Genomic DNA, 23,437 nt, shown 5'->3' on the forward strand with positions numbered 1-23,437 from the left:
AGCGTCGACGGGGTCCGAGCAGCGTCGACTGGGTCCGAGCAGACTGCGTTTCATCACTAAACGCTGACGCTCTGTTGACGGGTATAAATCTACTTTCAGAAACAGATCATGTAGTTTACGACCGTCAGTGAAGACGTGTGTCACATGACTACATCTGTTGCTATTTTAATGATTGATTGATTGGCTCGTATAATTGAAACAGATCGATGTATCGAAATGTTTTTAACAACTTAAGATCAGTGAAGTCTGTAGATGATCCTGACCCGGTTCTGGGACAACCGGTCCAGCAAGTCCTGATGTTGAAAAATAGATTTTGAGAAAATTGAGAAAAAATTGCAAAATGTGAGATTTGTAGAGCAGAAGATCAGGATGACCTCTGACTCCAGGCCGTCGTGTTCGAGATCATTATTACGGCGCCACCTTGAGGTCAATGAGAGTCGTTATATGTTCCTGAATAGAAGGTGGAATTTGCAACACATCTGCCAATTCGTGGTGTTTCTATAAGAATAATAAGAATAATAATGTGAACAAGAACAATAAGGTTCCATCAGCGAAGCTTCGCTGCTTAGATATATATATATATATATATTATTGTCATGTTAATATTGAGTTTATTATAAAGTGCAGTCTCATACATACCGACGGGCATCATTTTAAATTTAAAGAACAGGTATATGTGTTCAATTATGACATAAAAATGTTCTTTATAAAAACATTGTGACTTTGTAATCTGATGATACACCAACAGTGTGTTTATATGATCAGCTGATTAATGCAGCTCGTGTCCGTTTAGATGTGTCGCACTATAAAAAGCATCAAATCAACACAAACACAATCTGATATTAATCACATGTTTATTAGCTTTTACCCCCGTTATTGATTATTCATTCATCATTATTAATGACAGTCATTCTAATATGTTTGTACACCTTTCGGACTGTAACATGTTATATTTCTACCTCTTAGTCTGTCAGCTGCTGCAGTTTCATTTATATCTAATAAGTCAATTGATAATCATCTGAGTTTATTGATTTAGACTCATGTTATAAATCGTGTCAGTAAAATGAGTTTTCTCTGCTGGAACAGATGATTTTACTCAAATCTGTGATACTTCAGGTTCATCTGATTCTCATTTACTCTTTTTTTAGTAAATTAATGATTCTGACCATCTGATTGGTCAAGTTTCAGTCCAGCACGTCATTGGCTCTAACTGTCTGAAGTGGCGTCATCTGATTGGTCAGAGGGCATTGAGGCCGGTCCCTTCTGCTTCCTTGAGCTCTTTTAAAGCCACGCCTTCCTTTAAGACCACCTGGTCATCTTCAGAAGCCACGCCCTCTTTCAAGGCCACGCCCTCCTTTTGTAGGTGGGCAGGGCTTCTCCCAGACCTTCAGACAGACAGATAATAGTTATTGATCAGGTATGTAATGCTTGTTAACATTAGCATCACTGTGGAACTAATGCTGCTAATGAAGCTAACTGGTTTGCTCACCATTTCTCCTCCACGTCCTCGATGGTGTCAGGCAGCGGCACATTTAGCGTCTCCGGCAGGAAGCAGGCAAAGCCTCCGGCGAGCACGGCCGCCCCCCCGTACACTACGCTGGGCAGAGCAGGGAATACCTGGGAAATGGAGTCCATCATTAGTCAAATAGACAGATGTTTGCAGGAACATCTGTGTGTCACACAAAGATTTATGACTCTTTATGCTGATGATGTCATGTTATATATCCTACCAGCTCATCGATAAAAAATATTGTTGTGTCCATGATAATTCAGCGTGTATCTGTTCTGGTGTTTAAACCATGAGTGGAAATGGGATCAAAGCATTTGGGAATAACTTCCAGAAGTCAGTCTGCTGTGTTTAGAGCAACACAGATGGACTCATGTCACCGTATAAACTGCTTTAAACTGGTTTAACAGTTGAACCTCCAAAGGTAAAATTTACCTGTGGCAGTTTTTCAATCGTACATTAATAAGTCTTAATTAAATATTTGACCCCCAGTATTTGACTTTTCCTAAAATAATGTCGTGTAGCGCCCACTATTGTTAAAAACAGTGAAGCTAAATCCAGATTAAAAACATTTATGACTATAAGAGCCACAGGGGAAAATTTACTCCGATATGAAATGCATCTGTTTTCGTGTGGTTTATGTTTAAACTATTAGTTGCTAGGCAACAGCGTTCATTAGTGTGTGATTAAGTCATAATTGATTATTCATTCATTTTTGTTTTGCATGTTACCATTTATTGTTTTCAGACTTTTTAGCCTAATTTGCCCGTTTGCTTCCTCTGTTTTCAGCTTTAATGGTTACCTCTTTCTTCTTCACACATCGTTGAAATACTGAAACTGATCAGGTGAAATTGTGCGCTTGACTTTGTCATGTGGATTTTGTTGCGACATTAAATCAAGTGTGATGGTTGTTCATTGTAACTATTATGGTTCATTATTTTTTGGGGGGTATTTAGGCTACTTTGGTCATTTAAATAACATTATTATCTTATTATGTGATGAATGTGAATGTGTAATATCACACCATCCGTATATGCAAATGTTTTCTTCTAATGCCCATTTTAAGCAGCATTTTAGACTGATTCATACTGACAGCCATTCAAAGTGGTTATAAAAACACTGCTGATGATTAAACAAATTAATTTAATGAGTTTAGACATTCCTTTGTGAAGAAGAGGCCTAAAATGACAGAGTGAGATACATTTGACCTGTTGGCTGTTGTAGGTATAGAGCGACCCCTGGTGGTTCTGGTCTTAAACACTGATGGACTCATATCACCGTTCATATGAATGTTTACCTGCTGCTGTACAGAACTGTGCATCAGAACAGACGTATTAAAATAATGAGAACTGCGACTGGAGATCACTTCACATGCATCTCTACAACTTTACTAACTTTCCAGGAACAAAGCAGCTGGTTTTTGCTGGATGATATGAATTATATAAAGAGTATAACAATAAAGAGTATAACAATAAAGAGTATTAACAGTAATAAAGAGTATTAACAGTAATAAAGAGTATTAACAGTAATAAAGAGTATTAACAGTAATAAAGAGTATAACAGTAATAAAGAGTATTAACAGTGAGTTATTTTGGTTGCTTGATGGGAGAAGCAGTGATGTCACCTCGTCCAGGATGAGGACCGCGGGGGCCGCCATGCTGCCGATTCGGGCCATGGTGGACACGAGGCCCATTCCTGTCTGCCTGAAGACACAACACACAGGTACGAGGGGTCAAAGGTTAAAGGTGCTGATTAGCTGTAACGTTTGCTGTCGGCTGTCTGAGAAAATCCCCAAAATACTGAATATCAAAATGTCAACAACAACAAACTAAAGACAAAGGTTGTTGGATTAGAACCAGGTGAGTCTCACCTGATGATAGTGGGGTAGAGCTCTCCGGTGTACAGGTAGACTGTGGTGAAGGATGCTGAGGTGAAACCTTTACCGAGACACGCCAATGTGGTCCTGATGGTCTGCATGTCTGAGGGGGGGGCGAGGGTTTCAGTGAGGACAGTTTTTGACAGTGAGGACATTTATGGGTCAGTGTGTGTTACCTGCAGGGACGAAGATGTTAGCGAAGATGATGAGGGCCGATAGGAAGAGGCAGGCCGCCTGAGACACTCTCCTCCCCAGGTAACTGAGCATGCCCAGAGCCAGAAGTTTGGCAGGAAAATCAACAGCTCCAAAGATGATCTGCATCAGGTAAATACTCACCTGGGACAGTCGGACAAGTAGACAAGTGGGCAGTTAGACAGCTGTAAGCTAACATGTAGCATTGATGCTAATCATTGTGAGCTAACCCCAAACTTCTGCAGGTCCATCGCCAGGCCGTAGTACGCAAAGCTGGTGGAGAACCTGCAAAAGAAATACAGGTGGTAAACATGTGGACAGGTAGACAGGTGATATCACACATCCAGCCAGACTTTGTGGACCTGCAGCCTCTTCAGTCAGGTGGACCCATGGATGTTTTATAAGAACTGGATACAGACTCAAACATGGCGCCGTTCATTTAAAGTTGCTCAGTGGCAAATGAAGGTAAAGAAATTGGCTTCCCGCTGTGAAGAGATAACCTGGATGATGCTCACTACATGCATACTGAGCATGCTCCATGGCGCTGTGGTCCATAGAGCATGCTCAGCAGAGACTTCTGCTGGCCAAGCTGGTTGACTTCCAGTTGGCTCTCTGCTAACTTGAACGGGGATAAAATGATTTAATGGCGTGGCTCTTTTAGACTTTCCAAATGTTACGGAGCGGCTGTGGCCCAGGATGTAGAGCGGGTCATCCACTAATCAGAAGATTGGTGGTTCGATTCCCGGCTCCTCCAGTCTGTATGTCAAAGTGTCCTGGGGCAGGATACCGAACCCCAGATGGCTCCTGATGCGTGGTAGCTTGCTGCCATCAGTGTGTGAGGCCAAAACTGACCAGCTCTCCTCAACATGCATCCCTCTGTCCACACTGTGTTTCGTCATGTCCAGGCTACGACAGTGTAACGCAGTCACTTGAGGAAAAAAAATCCCTGTTTTTCTAAATTAACAAGATTCTCAAAATCCTGACTGCGGTAACAGCGCCGTCTGAATTTTGTTGCGCCTAAAGTAGTGTAATTATGGTAAGGACAGCTCCTGAAAGATATATATACACGTTTTCTTTCATCTTCCTTCTGTGTTCTTATATAAACATAATGCATTGTACTTTTTTCTCATGTTTGAGCTGTTGTAAGTTTAATTCTGCAGGTCCAGATGTTCTCTAACAGCGTTAAAGTTCAGTCATCACACTCTACCTGTTTGTGGGATCTATTTTGGGTCCCCTCTTATTCACTGTATACATGTTACCCCTGAGGCAAATCATATGTAGACATGTTATCATTTTCATTGCTACACGGATGACACCCAGTTGTATGTCCCTTTAAAGCCTGGTACCATCAATGTCCTGCCTTGCTGAAATTAATAATTGGATGTCCAAAAATTTCCTGCAATTGAATTACTCCAAATCAGAAATGATTATAATTACCCCTTCTGGCTCCAGCACTAGCAGCAATCTCTCTAGTCTGGGTTCCTTATCCAGTAATGTTTGTAAAAAGGCTCACAACCGAGGGGTTAATTTTGACTCTGTTGTCTTTTGATACTCAGGTGATCGAAGTGCTTCAGTCCGACTTTGCCCAACTGAGACAGTTAACCAAGATCAGGTCATTCCTTTCCTCTGCAGACTTACAAAAGGTCATCCATGCTTTTATCTCCTCCAGACTTAACTATTAACTATAATGCACTTTATTCTGGCATCAGCAGCCATAACATCCAAAGGCTGCAGTTGGTACAAAACGCTGCTGCCAGGCTTTTAACATGTGACCACATTACACCAATCCTTGCTGCCCTTCACTGGTAACCTGTGAGTTTTAGAATTGAGTTTAAGATGTTATTGCTTGTTTTAAAGGCTTGAATAGTCAGGCTCCTACCTTAATCTGATATTTGCTAACTCCCTATGAGCCATATTGCTGCTTGAGATCCTCCATCAGGGCCCTACTGATTGCTCCAAGATCTGAATTTGTCACTAGAGGGGCCTTTGCTGTTCAGGCCCCTCAGCTGTGGACCTCTGCCTGGAGATAAACTCAGAATCCACTTTTAACACTATTAAACTATTGACACTATTTAAATTATTTTAACTGGTTTATATCTTGTGTTATTTATTTTCTGTTTTTATTGTCCTGAACCTTTTAATGAACCTGTCTCTTAGATCCCATCCCAACTAGGCTGCTTAAGGAAGCCTTACCCTTAGTGAGCACTTCTTTACTAGACATGATCAATCTGTCTTTAGTAACAGGCTATGTACCACAGTCCTTTAAAGTAGCTGTAATTAAACCTCTTCTTAAGAAGCCTACTCTTGATTCAGGTGTTTTAGCCAATTATAGACCTATATCTAACCTTCCATTTCTATCCAAGATCCTTGAGAAAGCAGTCTCTAATCAGTTATGTGACTTTCTACATAACAATAGTTTATTTGAGGATTTTCAGTCAGGATTTAGAGGCATCATAGCACAGAAACAGCACTGGTGAAAGTCACAAATGACCTCCTAACTGCATCAGACAAAGGATTTGTCTCTATACTTGTCCTGTTAGATCTTAGTGCTGCATTTGACACAATTGACCATCAAATCCTTTTGCAGAGACTGGAACATTTAATTGGCATTAAAGGAACTGCATTAAGCTGGTTTAAGTCCTATTTATCAGACCGATTTCAGTTTGTACATGTTAATGATGAATCCTCCGTGAAGGCAAAAGTTAGACACGGAGTTCCACAAGGTTCTGTACTTGGACCAATTCTATTCACCTTATATATGCTTCCTTTAGGTAATATTATTAGGAATCACTCCATAAATTTTCATTGTTACGCAGATGACACCCAATTATATTTATCAATGAAGCCAGATGAAACCAATCAGTTAAACAAACTCCAAACATGCCTTAACGACATAAAGACCTGGATGACCTGCAATTTTCTACTACTAAATTCAGATAAAACTGAAGTTATTGTGCTTGGCCCTAAACACCTTAGAAACACATTATCTAATGATAAAGCTACTCTGGATGGCATTACCCTGGCCTCCAGCACCACCGTAAGGAATCTGGGAGTTATCTTTGATCAGGATATGTCCTTTAACTCCCACATAAATCAAATTTCAAGGACTGCCTTTTTTCACTTACGTAATATCACAAAAATCACATCCTGTCCCTAAAAGATGCAGAAAAACTAGTTCACGCATTTGTTACTTCTAGGCTGGATTATTGCAATTCCTTATTATCAGGCTGCCCTAACAAGTCTCTAAAGACTCTCCAGCTGGTCCAGAACGCAGCTGCACGTGTTCTGACTAAAACTAGAAAAAGAGATCACGTTTCTCCCATTTTAGCTTCGCTGCATTGGCTTCCTGTAAAATCTAGAATAGAATTTAAAATCCTTCTCCTAACTTACAAAGCCCTTAATGGTCAGGCACCATCATATCTTAAAGAGCTCATAATACCGTATTATCCCACTAGAACACTGTGCTCCCAGTATGCAGGCTTACTGGTGGTCCCTACAGTCTTTAAAAGTAGAATGGGAGGCAGAGCCTTCAGCTATCAGGCTCCTCTTCTATGGAACCATCTACCGGATTCAGTCCGGGGTGCAGACACCCTCTCTATGTTTAAGAGTAGGCTTAAAACTGATAAAGCTTATAGTTAGGGCCGACCAGGCTCGCCTTGGATCAGCCCTTATTTATGCTGCTATAGGCCTAGACTGCTGGGAGACTTCCCATGATGCACTGAGCTCCTCTCTCCTCCTCCTCCTCTCCATCTGTATGCATTCATGTAACATCAATGCATGTTACTAACTTTGCTTCTTCCCCGGAGTTTTTTGTGCTTTCTCATCTCACAGAAAAACCTGACTCCCGGGCCGAACCTTCGCGGTCCTTCACAGTCCTGATGGCATCCTTCCCTGGCTGTTGCTGCTTGTGCTTGTTGTTGTTTGTTGTTGTCGTTGTTTTTCTTCTGTCCCCCCTCCCCCTTTCCCTCTCTCTTTCTCTCTCTCAACCCAACCGGTCAAAGCAGATGGCCGCCCACCAAGAGCCGGGGTCTGCTTGAGGTTTCTACCCGTTAAAGGGGAGTTTTTCCTTACCGCTGTCGCCAAGTGCTGCTCATGGGGGAACTGTTGGGTCTCTGTAAATTAAAGAGTACGGTCTTGACCTGCTCTATGTGAAAAGTGCCTTGAGATGACTTCTGTTGTGATATGGCGCTATATAAATAAAGATTGATTGATTGATTGATTGTGAAGCACTTTATAACATTGTTTTTGAAAGGTGCAATATAAATAAAGTTATTATTATTATTATTATTATTACAATTATTATTAATTACACAGTTTGCCCACTTTCTCAGACTGGCTGCACAGTCCAGCGCTGCTCCTGGGGGGTTCAGTGGATCCACAGCCTGTATATAAGATCACACTTTTATATAAAGACGTCTCCACTTCCTGCTGCTGAAGGTTTGACCTTCACCTGTCAGAATAAATGAATGAATGTGCAGCAGGTGTGTTTTCTCACCAGACGGCGATGAGGCAGATGGAGATGCGTCTCATCCCCGGAGTCCTCAGCAGGTCATACGCTGTGAACGTCGAACGACTCAATTCAATCTCTTTATTCATGTGAGAGTGGAGAACCTGCGGGTCACATGGTACTGATCTCAACATCAGACAAAGTTAAATACAGCATGTGACAGACAGACAGGCAGGCAGGCAGACAGGTTACCTCCAGAGTCAACTTGTCAATCATCTCTGGTTTCCCGTTGACCCGAGCAACTCGATGAAGAGCCTTTAACGCGTCCTCAGACCTTTGCTTCAGAACCAACCAACGGGCCGACTCCGAGTACCACCTGACCAATCGGAGAGAAGAAAGATTAGAACCATTAAGCATGTGACCAATTAGAGAGCAGACAGTTCAGAACCACCTGACCAGTTACTGAATAATACGTACCAGCTATAGGCAAAGAACAGGAAGTGGGGGGCACAGACAATCAGCTGCAGCTTCCGCCAATCCCTCAACCAATAGGCAAGCCCCGCCAGGATCATCTGACCAAAGGTGAAGAAAAAGGAGGTGAGCGTGCCCACTAATGTCCTGGCTTTGGTCGGGATCCACTCCACCTCTGAGGACAGACAAGTAGACAAAAAGACAGGTTGATCCACCTCTGAGAACATGTCATCATTTTGTTCCTCAGAGAATCAAACAGGTAGACGGATACATTGGCTGCATCCCAATTCCCTTAAATTGCATCCGTGTTTTCCCTCACTTGCATCTTTTCCTTCCACCAAACATGTGAAGAGAGAGGAAATGAGGAAATATGTTTTTAGAGAAATGATACGTCCTCTCCCCCGAAGGGTCACGTGACGGCTGATCAGCTGTCAGTCAGCTTTAACAGCTGTAGAGACTTTTGAAGGAGTTTGTGTCTGCATACATGTGCACTGTGTTGACACTAATAAAGCTACACAGTTATCACTGCCAGCAGCTGTTTCCTCTCTGCAGCTTGTTACATGTTTAATAAACACCTGCATATGAATAAAAACCTGCATTCACTATTTATACTGTGTACTGTGTCCTGCTCAGAGGCACAGGAACCATTTCTACTGGCAGAATATGTTTATATTATTTATTGATATTCTGAATGTGAATAATAAGCCTGAATATGATCAGAGTGTCTTTTGAACACTGGAAATTATTGGTTAGCTTGAACGTTTCAGGGAAAACTGAAATGATGTAACTCATATCAAACCCGACAGTCAGGATTGTTTTACAATAGTCCTCGACCTCCTGATTGAGCAAGGACTGATCAAATAAGGGAACTGAGATGCATCTGCTGACACACAGACAGACAGACAGACAGACAGACAGATAGGTAGACAGGTACTCAGTGAGACTCCGTTCAGGATGACTCCGGACACCGCCATCCCACTCAGAAACCTGAAAATGCAGTAGGTAGAATAAGATGGAGAGAGCGCGGAGCTACAGCCAAGCACAGCCAGCTGCAGGTACGACCAAATGAGAACAGATCGCCTCCCAAACCTGAGAGAGAAACAGAGAGACACATTCTGATTGGCTGGATTTCACTTTAGACGACACACAGGTAACAAGAACAGAGACAATGTCACTAAAACATGAACACGGAGAGGCTGTTCCAAAACTTCACAGGTTTACAGTTTTAATGTTTATATGAATATTTGTCATTTGAACAGATGAGTCTCACCTGTCTGACAGCCCACCGTAGATGATGGCTCCTGTTAAAACTCCGCCCATATAAATGGTCTGAATCATCTGTTTCAGAGGACGCAGAGAACAAACCAGGTCCCACTGAAAGCCAGACAGATGTAGACAGAGGGGGAGACAGATCAGACGGAGAGACAGACAGAGCGTACAACTTTCTACAGAGTCACTATAACCTCCTAGAGGATCACTACAACCTCCCACAGGATCACTACAACCTCCTAGAGGATCACTACAGCCTTCTACAGAATCACTACAACCTCCCACAGGATCACTACAGCCTTCTACAGGATCACTACAACCTTCTATAGAATCACTACAACCTTCTACAGAATCGCTACAACCTTCTATAGAATCACTACAACCTCCTAGAGGATCACTACAACCTCCCACAGGATCACTACAGCCTTCTATAGAATCACTACAACCTTCTACAGAATCACTACAACCTCCTACAGGATCACTACAACCTTCTATAGAATCACTACAACCTTCTACAGAATCACTACAACCTTCTATAGAATCACTACAACCTTCTATAGAATCACTACAACCTCCTACAGGATCACTACAACCTTCTATAGAATCACTACAACCTTCTACAGAATCACTACAACCTTCTATAGAATCACTACAACCTTCTATAGAATCACTACAACCTCCTAGAGGATCACTACAACCTCCTAGAGGATCACTACAGCCTTCTACAGAATCACTACAACCTTCTACAGAATCACTACAACCTCCTACAGGATCACTAAAACCTTCTATAGAATCACTACAACCTCCCACAGGATCACTACAGCCTTCTACAGGATCACTAAAACCTTCTATAGAATCACTACAACCTCCTAGAGGATCACTACAACCTCCCACAGGATCACTACAACCTTCTACAGGATCACTACAACCTCCCACAGGATCACTACAACCTCCCACAGGATCACTACAACCTCCCTAGAGGATCACTACAACCTCCCACAGGATCACTACAGCCTTCTACAGGATCACTACAACCTTCTATAGAATCACTACAACCTTCTACAGAATCACTACAACCTTCTATAGAATCACTACAACCTCCTAGAGGATCACTACAACCTCCCACAGGATCACTACAGCCTTCTATAGAATCACTACAACCTTCTACAGAATCACTACAACCTCCTACAGGATCACTACAACCTTCTATAGAATCACTACAACCTTCTACAGAATCACTACAACCTTCTATAGAATCACTACAACCTTCTATAGAATCACTACAATCTCCTAGAGGATCACTACAACCTCCTAGAGGATCACTACAGCCTTCTACAGAATCACTACAACCTTCTACAGAATCACTACAACCTCCTAGAGGATCACTACAACCTTCTATAGAATCACTACAACCTCCCACAGGATCACTACAGCCTTCTACAGGATCACTAAAACCTTCTATAGAATCACTACAACCTCCTAGAGGATCACTACAACCTCCCACAGGATCACTACAACCTTCTACAGGATCACTACAACCTCCCACAGGATCACTACAACCTCCTAGAGGATCACTACAACCTCCCACAGGATCACTACAGCCTTCTACAGGATCACTACAACCTCCCACAGGATCACTACAACCTCCTAGAGGATCACTACAACCTCCCACAGGATCACTACAACCTCCCACAGGATCACTACAGCCTTCTACAGGATCATTACAACCTTCTATAGAATCACTACAACCTCCTAGAGGATCACTACAACCTCCCACAGGATCACTACAGCCTTCTACAGGATCACTACAACCTTCTATAGAATCACTACAACCTTCTACAGAATCACTACAACCTTCTATAGAATCACTACAACCTCCTAGAGGATCACTACAACCTCCCACAGGATCACTACAGCCTTCTATAGAATCACTACAACCTTCTACAGAATCACTACAACCTCCTACAGGATCACTACAACCTTCTATAGAATCACTACAACCTTCTACAGAATCACTACAACCTTCTATAGAATCACTACAACCTTCTATAGAATCACTACAACCTCCTAGAGGATCACTACAACCTTCTATAGAATCACTACAACCTTCTACAGAATCACTACAACCTTCTACAGGATCACTACAACCTCCCACAGGATCACTACAACCTCCTAGAGGATCACTACAACCTCCCACAGGATCACTACAGCCTTCTACAGGATCACTACAACCTCCCACAGGATCACTACAACCTCCTAGAGGATCACTACAACCTCCCACAGGATCACTACAACCTCCCACAGGATCACTACAGCCTTCTACAGGATCATTACAACCTTCTATAGAATCACTACAACCTCCTAGAGGATCACTACAACCTCCCACAGGATCACTACAGCCTTCTACAGGATCATTACAACCTTCTATAGAATCACTACAACCTCCTAGAGGATCACTACAACCTCCCACAGGATCACTACAACCTTCTACAGGATCACTACAACCTTCTACAGAATCACTACAACCTTCTACAGAATCACTACAACCTTCTACAGGATCACTACAACCTTCTACAGAATCACTACAACCTCCCACAGGATCACTACAACCTTCTACAGGATCACTACAACCTTCTATAGAATCACTACAACCTTCTACAGAATCACTACAACCTTCTACAGGATCACTACAACCTTCTACAGAATCACTACAACTTTCTACAGAATCACTACAACCTCCTAGAGGATCACTACAACCTCCCACAGGATCACTACAGCCTTCTACAGGATCATTACAACCCTCTATAGAATCACTACAGCCTTCTATAGAATCACTACAACCTTCTACAGAATCACTACAACCTTCTATAGAATCACTACAACCTTCTACAGAATCACTAAAACCCTCTATAGAATCACTACAACTTTCTACAGAATCACGACAACCTCCTACAGGATCACTACAGCCTTCTATAGAATCACTACAACCTTCTACAGAATCACTACAACCTCCTAGAGGATCACTACAACCTCCCACAGGATCACTACAGCCTTCTACAGGATCACTACAACCTCCCACAGGATCACTACAACCTCCTAGAGGATCACTACAACCTCCCACAGGATCACTACAGCCTTCTACAGGATCATTACAACCTTCTATAGAATCACTACAACCTCCTAGAGAATCACTACAACCTTCTACAGAATCACTACAACTTTCTACAGAATCACTACAACCTCCTAGAGGATCACTACAACCTTCTATAGAATCACTACAACCTTCTACAGAATCACTACAACCTTCTACAGAATCACTACAACCTCCGAGAGGATCACTTCAACCTCCTAGAGAATCACTACAACCTTTTACAGGATCACTACACCCTTCTACAGGATCACTACACCCTTCTACAGGATCACTATAACCTTTTACAGGATCACTACATTCTTCTAGAGAATCACTACAACCTACAGGATCACTACACCCTTCTACAGGATCACTAAAACCTTTTACAGGATCACTACACCCTTCTACAGGATCACTAAAACCTTTTACAGGATCAATACAACCTTTTACAGGATCACTACAACCTCATACAGGATCACTACAACCTTCTACAGGACCACTACAACGTACAGGATCACTACAACCTTCTACAGAATCACTACAACCCTCTATAGAATCACTACAACTTTCTACAGAATCACGACAACCTCCTACAGGATCACTACAGCCTTCTATAGAATCACTACAACCTTCTACAGAATCACTACAACCTCCTAGAGGATCACTACAACCTCCCACAGGATCACTACAGCCTTCTACAGGATCACTACAACCTCCCACAGGATCACTACAACCTCCTAGAGGATCACTACAACCTCCCACAGGATCACTACAGCCTTCTACAGGATCATTACAACCTTCTATAGAATCACTACAACCTCCTAGAGAATCACTACAACCTTCTACAGAATCACTACAACTTTCTACAGAATCACTACAACCTCCTAGAGGATCACTACAACCTTCTATAGAATCACTACAACCTTCTACAGAATCACTACAACCTTCTACAGAATCACTACAACCTCCGAGAGGATCACTTCAACCTCCTAGAGAATCACTACAACCTTTTACAGGATCACTACACCCTTCTACAGGATCACTACACCCTTCTACAGGATCACTATAACCTTTTACAGGATCACTACATTCTTCTACAGAATCACTACAACCTACAGGATCACTACACCCTTCTACAGGATCACTAAAACCTTTTACAGGATCACTACACCCTTCTACAGGATCACTAAAACCTTTTACAGGATCAATACAACCTTTTACAGGATCACTACAACCTCATACAGGATCACTACAACCTTCTACAGGACCACTACAACGTACAGGATCACTACAACCTTCTACAGAATCACTACAACCTCCGAGAGGATCACTTCAACCTCCTAGAGAATCACTACAACCTTTTACAGGATCACTACATTCTTCTACAGGATCACTATAACCTTTTACAGGATCACTACATTCTTCTACAGGATCACTACAACCTACAGGATCACTACAACCTACAGGATCACTACACCCTTCTTCAGGATCACTACAACCTCCTACTGGATCATTACAACCTCCTACTGGATCACTACAACCTCCTACAGGATCCCTTTAAAAAAAATTAGCTGATAGCTGCCGATGTTGGAAACACTGAGACTGAAGCAGAGAGGCAATGTTCAGCAACACAGAAAGGAGCTAGATGAGGCTAAAAAGAGTTGGTAATAATTCTGTGAGTTGATCACTACCAGAAACACGTTAAAGTCACACAAAGAAGTCTGAGCCAGCGTTCATAAATATCAGAGAGAAGATTTCTTCTCATTACCTCTGAGACGGTGGTGGCGTGGAACTCAGAGCGGTCAAACGTCCATCCATCCGCACATCCTTCAGTCTGCAGCTGGCTAACGTTGGCAGAGATGTTAGCAGCTAACAGCTGCCACTGAGGCTCCACGTACCTGAATAACAGGTGAGCGTTTACTCATTGATACAACTCACCACAGAGTGTAACTCTCAATTAAACCAAAAGAAAAAGGCAATGATACCTCCTGCAGCGGTCCAGTCTATTTCCTGAAGAATCAGGAGGGATGAAAGCTTTCAGCAGCTGCTTCTCATCCACCTGAAACAGCCAATTATATTCATCCAGCCAATCAATAAGCCAATCATATACAGTTAGCTAATCAATGAGACTTCATTCATTCAAACCTCTATTTATACAGGGTAGGCCATTAAGAGCAAGCTCTCTTTTACAAGGACACCCTGATTATAATACTAATATAAAATATAAGAAACAATAAATATAATTGGCAAATATAAAAAGCAAATATGAACAGATAAGCATTATAATATATAAAATATAAGAAACAATAAAAGCAATATATTAAAAAAAGGTAAGGGTAAAGGTACTTTATTTGTCACACATATAGTTGTACAGGGAAATTGGATCTCTGCATTTAACCCATTCTAAGTATTAGGAGCAGCAAATAAAACATATATTATGAAAACATACAGACGGGTGACAAATTAAAGAAAAAACTGGTCCAGGTCTGGATGCTTGACCCCTACAGTGATCTGGTGGCTCTGCTATGCTTTGGGGGGCATTCTTCAAAAAGATGTTCCGTCATGTGGTGGTGTGATGATGATGATGATGAAGAGCGCTGTCTAACACGTCAGCTGGGTTGAGATCTGGTGACTGTGAAGGTCGTAACATGTGATTCACATCATTTAATCCTCATCAAACCATCTTGGAAGAGACCACTCCCATCAGGATAGACATGTTTCATCACAGGATAAAGTTGATCACTCACAACAACTTTGTATTGATTAGCAGTGACCCTTCCCTCTAAGGGGACAAGTGGACCCAAACCATGCCAGCATAACAGAGCCCCCAGACCCCCTCACTGCAGGGGTCCAGCATTCAGACCTGGACCAGTTTTTCCTTTAATATGTCATCCGTCTGTATTAAGGCAATAAAAGCAATATATGTACATAACAGTTAAAGCTCAATAAATCACACATATTCAGCCTGCCCTTTGTCAGCTAAGAAAAATTTAAAATGATTCAAAGGAATTAGCTCATCTAATTTTACTATCTTCTGCAAGTTGTTCCAGTTGTGTGGAGTTTAATATGTAAAAGCCAGTTTCCCAGTCTCAGTGCTAACACGTTGATTTTCAAGGGCAAAATAGTGTTGGGACCGAGTGCAGTGTGAAACTGACTTTAAGTGGCGACTGCCATCCAACTTTCTCATAAAGAACACACTGATGGTTCTAAAGCATCCCAGTTATGATCCTGAGGACAGAATGATAGACTGCATCAAGAGGTTTAAGAGTAGAAGCAGGAGAGTCACCATAGTCCATAATGGATAAAAAGGTTGAACAATTTGCTCTCTATAATTCTGGGTGATATATGCCGTATATTTCTATTAAAGACTTAGTCATTTCATCAATATGTTTTTTGAAGCACAGCCTGTCATCTATCCACAAACCAAGGTATTTATAAGAGGATGCTCTTTCTATTGGTGTCCCACTAAGAGTAGTAATATTCACTTCCATGGTATAGTTAGTCAGTTTTCTAGAAAACAGCATACATTTTATTTTATCTGAGTTTAACAGTAATTAAAGATCAATCAATGTTTGCTGTATCGCACAGAAATCAATATGCAAATTTTGAACCGCCTGGGCAACAAAGGGTACTATTGTATAGATAATAGTGTTATCTTCATACAGATCAATGGTGCCGTTTGTCACTTTTTCACCTAATTCATTTATAAAAATTGTAAATAGTGTAAATAAAATGGAACTCTGTTGAAATGGAAACTCATACCCTTATGTAATACTGCCTTTATAGTCAAAAACACATTGTAAGACTTTGTGCTCTATGCTTCCTGCGTAAAAAATGTTCCCAATAGTCATCATCAAAGGTGAGCTGTGGGAGAGACAGAGAGGGAAAGTCCTTAAGGAGGAAAGGCAGATAAGGATTCCCCTTTTAACTCTTAATTCTCAGAAGATTGAAAGAAACTTCTTAGAGAGATGGTGAATTAATTAAAAGAAACCTATTAGGGTGACAAATATGAGATGATTGTGATGCATGCAGTTGAATGTACAAATACTGACAGGGAACTTCATACAGTATCTCTCTTTCAGCCTAGCAAACTGGGAGATCTGCATTTGCAAATGTGAACTTTGTTTACTGCAACATTTATGTAAAGATAAAACGAAGGCTGTCCAAATGTAGGGATGCTTCTTGTTACCACAATCAGATTAAAATATAGGTTAAGCATTCAACTAAAAATGGAGCTGCCAATGATAACAGTGGTTCTAAAGGATCCACCCCAGGGGACATTTTTTGGATCAATAGAACAAAGAGCGTTCAACCCCACAAGATTTGTTAAAGTCTTCAATGAAAAGGTTTGGATGCCCATATTGTCTGTCCAGCAATGTGCATTATGACCAGAGACAGGGAGAAGTCCAGCAGTTTCTAATAAATAACCTGATGCTATAAAATGTTCATTGAATGCATCACATATTAATTTTCCAACTGAGATAGTGGTGGAACCTTGAACTGTGTCACTGGGTGAGGATGAAGGAGGACTATGTGGTAATGATTAACCGTTTTCCAAAAATATGCTGGGTTTCTTTACTTTCAGATAGTGCTGAGACACACAATGAAGATTTAGCATTTTGAATAATCCATCCAGCCAAACGACCTGTTCATCGATAGAGCCAATCACGTGCAACCATCACAACCATGAGCTGATTCATTTAGTAATCTGATCGGACAGACAGGTTGCCTGGTGGTGAGACAGGTTACCTGGTAGTGCGACAGGTTGTAGAGGCTCTGATTGGCCGGCAGGCTGCAGTGGTGGGCGGGGATTCCTGAGACAAAGTTGTTCAGCAGGTTTTGACTCGCCATCATTAAACCAGGTAGACTGATCAGGGTCACATGGAGCCACTGGTACCTGCCAAACCCGCCCACCTCGTCATGGTAACAGGAGAGAGAGACAGGTTACGCACCTGCATCACACCTGATCTACACACACCTGGTCTATAACACCTGCATCATACCTGGTCTACCCACACCTGGTCTATAACACCTGCATTCCACCTGGTCTACACACACCTGGTCTATAACACCTGCATCACACCTGGTCTACCCACACCTGGTCTATAACACCTGCATCATACCTGGTCTACCCACACCTGGTCTATAACACCTGCATCATACCTGGTCTACCCACACCTGGTCTATAACACCTGCATTCCACCTGGTCTACACACACCTGGTCTATAACACCTGCATCATACCTGGTCTACCCACACCTGGTCTATAACACCTGCATTCCACCTGGTCTACACACACCTGGTCTATAACACCTGCATTACACCTGGTCTACACACACCTGGTCTATAACACCTGCATTACACCTGGTCTTCCCACACCTGGTCTATAACACCTGCATCTCACCTGATCTACCCACACCTGGTCTATAACACCTGCATCTCACCTGGTCTTCCCACACCTGGTCCTCCCACACCTGGTCTATAACACCTGCTTTACACCTGGTCCACCAACACCTGGTCTAAACACACCTGGTCTACCTGGACAAGTGTGTTTAGCCCAAACTGACTTCTCCTCTTGTAATCAGATTATGTGATACAGTACAGATTATATGACATAACGACTTAGTAATCAGAACACATGATGTAGTCAGATTATGCTACAGAGTAAACAGATCATGACATAATAAAACTAATCAAACATGAATCTGACTACAGGGCAGACTAATGAGATTATATTACAGTAATCAGATTAAACACATTAAACAGATTCTCACATCTGTTATCAGATTACACCACACAATAATGATTACACACAGTAATCAGTCCATCTGTAATCAGATTACACCACACAATGATTACACACAGTAATCAGTCCATCTGTAATCAGATTACACCACACAATAATGATTACACACAGTAATCAGTCCATCTGTAATCAGATTACACCACACAATAATGATTACACACAGTAATCAGTCCATCTGTAATCAGATTACACCTTAGAGTAATCAGGTTACATACAGTAATCAGGTTACATCAGTAATCAGTCCATCTGTAATCAGATTACACCTTAGAGTAATCAGGTTACATACAGTAATCAGGTTACATAAGTAATCAGTCCATCTGTAATCAGATTACACCTTAGAGTAATCAGGTTACATACAGTAATCAGGTTACATAAGTAATCAGTCCATCTGTAATCAGATTACACCTTAGAGTAATCAGGTTACATACAGTAATCAGGTTACATCAGTAATTAAATTACACCCAAAGTAATCAGATTACATAGCGGAGGTAACTCACCTCGTCCAGCAGGTCAGCGAAGCCCATCTCTCCGTCTTCAGTTCAACGTTTTTACAATCTTAAAATCAATAAAAGTATTTCCTAATACTGATGGTTCATGTTTTACCTCCTCAGCTGTTAGTGTTCACGTGTTATTATTAATAATAATAATAATCAGAAGTTTTATTTCCTCTCAGTTGTTACAGGGTTCACTTAATAAAAATAATAATAATAAGTTTTATCTCCACTCAGCTGTTACAGTGTTAACTTATTAATAATAATAATAATGATAATTATTATTATTAGAGGTGTCTTCGGGCTTTGAGCTTCTGTTCCATCAGAATGAACCTGAGAACAAAAACAAACATTACTTTTGTATTAATTGTTTTTTAAACATGTACTTACTTTAAAACTCCAGAAAAGTGTTTGAATGTTTCGGGTCAAAGGTCAAACTGTCTCCTGAGGAGATGTCAACGCTGCTCACTGTGAAACTCCAAAACTATCAAAAACATCCTCCAAAACTTTCCCAACCTTCTCCAGACTATTCCAGACCTTAGTCATTTCATTGGCTGTACTGGTGAGTGAAATCTTTACATATCATGACACGAGTCCCGTAGCAACTGTAGTGTTTTTACAGTGAACTCTAAACAGGTGAATATTTATATGGAGTCTGGTGAGAGTTCTTAAAGGATTAGTGCGGCTGCAGCTGAACAAAGAAACAATCAAAAGAGGATTTTCTCCGTAAATCAGTGGAAACATACTTACAGTCTACGGAGGGACGACTGGATGGACGGAAGTCATAAGCAGCAGAAAAGAGACAACTGAACATTTAGTGACTTTACAAGGAAAAGTCAAGTCTTCCTCTGCCTGTCTGTCGTCTTCTGTCCGGTTCACTGGTCGACAGACCCTTGTAACATGGGTGACTTCTCTCTCTCTCCCTCTCTCTCTCTCTGCTTTTCTTGGCTTATAATCATTTGTTTTTCAGTTAATGGTTGAGCGAGTCGAATCCCTCTCTCACTTTAGAGGGAAAAGCTTCAGTGATCAATAAACCAGTCCATCGATCAATAGGAAAATATGTTGATGGATGTAAACAGATCATTTGCTTTTTCAGAAGAAAGCAGCTGAAACAATCAGTTTTATAACTTATTAATCATTAAAGTCATTTTTCTGGTTCCAGCTTCTTTTAGTCCTGATAGTAAAGTGAGTTCAGTGAAAAACGTTGAAAGTTCAAATGTTGGTGAAAATAAGTGTGTTCATGTGACCTTTCATGAAATAGTTTTTATATCTGTTGGTTTGGTTGGTGAAACCACAAATAAACCTCTGACCTGAAATAAAAACTGTAACTCACAGTTCACTGGGAAGCAGCAACAGGAAGTGCCCAAGTGCTTCAATCCTTTCCAAACTTCTCCAGGTTTCCTCCAAATCTTTCCTAACGTTTCCCAGAGCTCCCAAAAACATCCTCTAAACACAACTCCTCTACACATCGTTACACTTTTCTCTACACCTTTCCAAACTGCTCCAAACCTTTCCAAACCTTTCCTTATGTCCCCCAGAGTTCCCAGAAACTCTCCATACCTTTCAAAACCTTTCCAGAACTCCTCCAAACCTTTCCAGACCTCTCCCGCCAGCCTCGGCTCTGTCCGGCAGACGGTCGGGTGACTCGTCGTTTGTTTTCTGTCCTCGCTCCTCGCTGAGCGCTCTTAAGTTTTTCTGCGCTGGAATTCATCCGACTGAGTTTGAGTCAACAAACGTCTCAGCAGGTTTCAGATCAGACAACACAAAGGACATGGACAGAGAAAAACACGCTAAACACGTGTATGAAACACACCAACATGCATGTAAAACACAGAGAAACATGCTAAACACGTGTATGAAACACACCAACATGCATGTAAAACACAGAGAAACATGCTAAACACGTGTATGAAACACACCAACATGCATGTAAAACACAGAAACACACTAAACACGTGTATGAAACACACCAACATGCATGTAAAACACAGAGAAACATGCTAAACACGTGTATGAAACACACCAACATGCATGTAAAACACAGAGAAACATGCTAAACACGTGTATGAAACACACCAACATGCATGTAAAACACAGAAACACACTAAACACGTGTATGAAACACACCAACATGCATGTAAAACACAGAGAAACATGCTAAACACGTGTATGAAACACACCAACATGCATGTAAAACACAGAAACACACTAAACACATGTATGAAAAACACCAACATGCATGTAAAACACAGAGAAACATGCTAAACACGTGTATGAAACACACCAACATGCATGTAAAACACAGAAACACACTAAACACGTGTATGAAACACACCAACATGCATGTAAAACACAGAAACACACTAAACACGTGTATGAAACACACCAACATGCATGTAAAACACAGAGAAACACGCTAAACATGTGTATGAAACACACCAACATGCATGTAAAACACAGAGAAACACACTAAACACGTGTATGAAACACATCAACATGTATGTAAAACACAGAGAAACACACTAAACATGTGTATGAAACACACCAACATGCATGTAAAACACAGAGAAACACACTAAACACGTGTATGAAACACATCAACATGTATGTAAAACACAGAGAAACACGCTAAACACGTGTATGAAACACACCAACATGCATGTAAAACACAGAGAAACACGCTAAACACGTGTATGAAACACATCAACATGCATGTAAAACACAGAGAAACACGCTAAACACGTGTATGAAACACATCAACATGTATGTAAAACACAGAGAAACACATAACACATGACCACATATGTAATAACACAATAAACAGGATGTTGTGTTTCTGTCAGTCTGTTTTGTGTGAACTGAGCCTTTAATCACTGATTAGTGTTTTACACGTGTTCCTGACAACTGAGCATGTGTGTGTGTTTAAGTGACACAGTTTCTGTGTTGAAATGTTGAATATTAACAGAACAAAGTTAAACTCGGTAATCATTCTGTGTTCAACTGAGGAACTGCTGACACCTCTGTTATTATCGTTTACTGCAGGATCACTGCAGTAACTGTATTACTGCAGGAGTACTGCAGTAACTGTATTACTGCAGGAGTACTGCAGTAACTGTATTACTGCAGGATCACTGCAGTAACTGTATTACTGGAGTACTGCAGTAACTGTATTACTGCAGGATCACTGCAGTAACTGTATTACTGGAGTACTGCAGTAACTGTATTACTGGAGTACTGCAGTAACTGTATTACTGCAGGAGTACTGCAGTAACTGTATTACTGCAGGATCACTGCAGTAACTGTATTACTGGAGTACTGCAGTAACTGTATTACTGCAGGATCACTGCAGTAACTGTATTACTGGAGTACTGCAGTAACTGTATTACTGCAGGATCACTGCAGTAACTGTATTACTGGAGTACTGCAGTAACTGTATTACTGCAGGAGTACTGCAGTAACTGTATTACTGCAGGATCACTGCAGTAACTGTATTACTGGAGTACTGCAGTAACTGTATTACTGGAGTACTGCAGTAACTGTATTACTGCAGGAGTACTGCAGTAACTGTATTACTGCAGGATCACTGCAGTAACTGTATTACTGGAGTACTGCAGTAATACAGTTACTGGAGTACTGCAGTAATACAGTATTGATACATACAATACAGATGCAGAACTCTCGAATTCATCAACCCAAAAACACCAATAAAAATAAAGTTCCAAAATAAAAACATCAAATACGTAAAGGAGAATTCCTGACGAGGAGTCTGTTATCAGGAGGAGTCTGTTATCAGGTGTCTGTTATCAGGAGGAGTCTGTTATCAGGAGGTGTCTGTTATCAGGAGTCTGTTATCAGGTGTCTGTTATCAGGAGTCTGTTATCAGGAGGTGTCTGTTATCAGGAGTCTGTTATCAGGAGTCTGTTATCAGGTGTCTGTTATCAGGAGTCTGTTATCAGGAGTCTGTTATCAGGTGTCTGTTATCAGGAGTCTGTTATCAGGTGTCTGTTATCAGGAGTCTGTTATCAGGAGGAGTCTGTTATCAGGAGGTGTCTGTTATCAGGAGTCTGTTATCAGGTGTCTGTTATCAGGAGTCTGTTATCAGGAGGAGTCTGTTATCAGGAGGTGTCTGTTATCAGGAGTCTGTTATCAGGTGTCTGTTATCAGGAGGAGTCTGTTATCAGGAGGTGTCTGTTATCAGGAGTCTGTTATCAGGTGTCTCTTATCAGGAGTCTGTTATCAGGAGGCGTCT

General features: G+C 41.3%; 1 protein-coding gene across 1 annotated transcript; it reads right to left on the reverse strand.

Annotated features, from left to right (window-relative positions):
- Positions 1–862: 862 nt before the first annotated feature.
- On the reverse strand, positions 863–19,334 carry oatx (organic anion transporter X). Its single transcript, XM_042430172.1, has 15 exons — positions 19,195–19,334; positions 17,642–17,806; positions 14,878–14,951; positions 14,661–14,790; positions 9,764–9,867; positions 9,428–9,582; positions 8,500–8,668; positions 8,275–8,398; positions 8,071–8,186; positions 3,806–3,860; positions 3,560–3,719; positions 3,378–3,486; positions 3,132–3,210; positions 1,490–1,617; positions 863–1,385 (listed from the first exon to the last, which is right to left on the reverse strand). The coding sequence occupies exons 1-15, from the start codon at positions 19,219–19,221 to the stop codon at positions 1,238–1,240; spliced, it is 1,743 nt and encodes a 580-aa protein (XP_042286106.1). The 5' UTR covers positions 19,222–19,334; the 3' UTR covers positions 863–1,237.
- Positions 19,335–23,437: the final 4,103 nt, after the last annotated feature.

The sequence above is a fragment of the Thunnus maccoyii genome, chromosome 13 (assembly GCF_910596095.1).
Source record: "Thunnus maccoyii chromosome 13, fThuMac1.1, whole genome shotgun sequence".
In the NCBI taxonomy this organism is placed as follows: domain Eukaryota; kingdom Metazoa; phylum Chordata; class Actinopteri; order Scombriformes; family Scombridae; genus Thunnus; species Thunnus maccoyii.

Bases quoted from the DNA above. Each gene is read 5' to 3' on its own strand.
- oatx (XM_042430172.1), bottom strand. From the start codon at position 19,221: ATGGGCTTCGCTGACCTGCTGGACGAG. The intron at 14,791-14,877 runs GTATCATTGCCT...CCTGTTATTCAG, and splicing joins AGACTGGACCGCTGCAGGAG to GTACGTGGAGCCTCAGTGGC. The intron at 3,861-8,070 runs GTGAGAAAACAC...TTTCTTTTGCAG, and splicing joins ATCTGCCTCATCGCCGTCTG to GTTCTCCACCAGCTTTGCGT.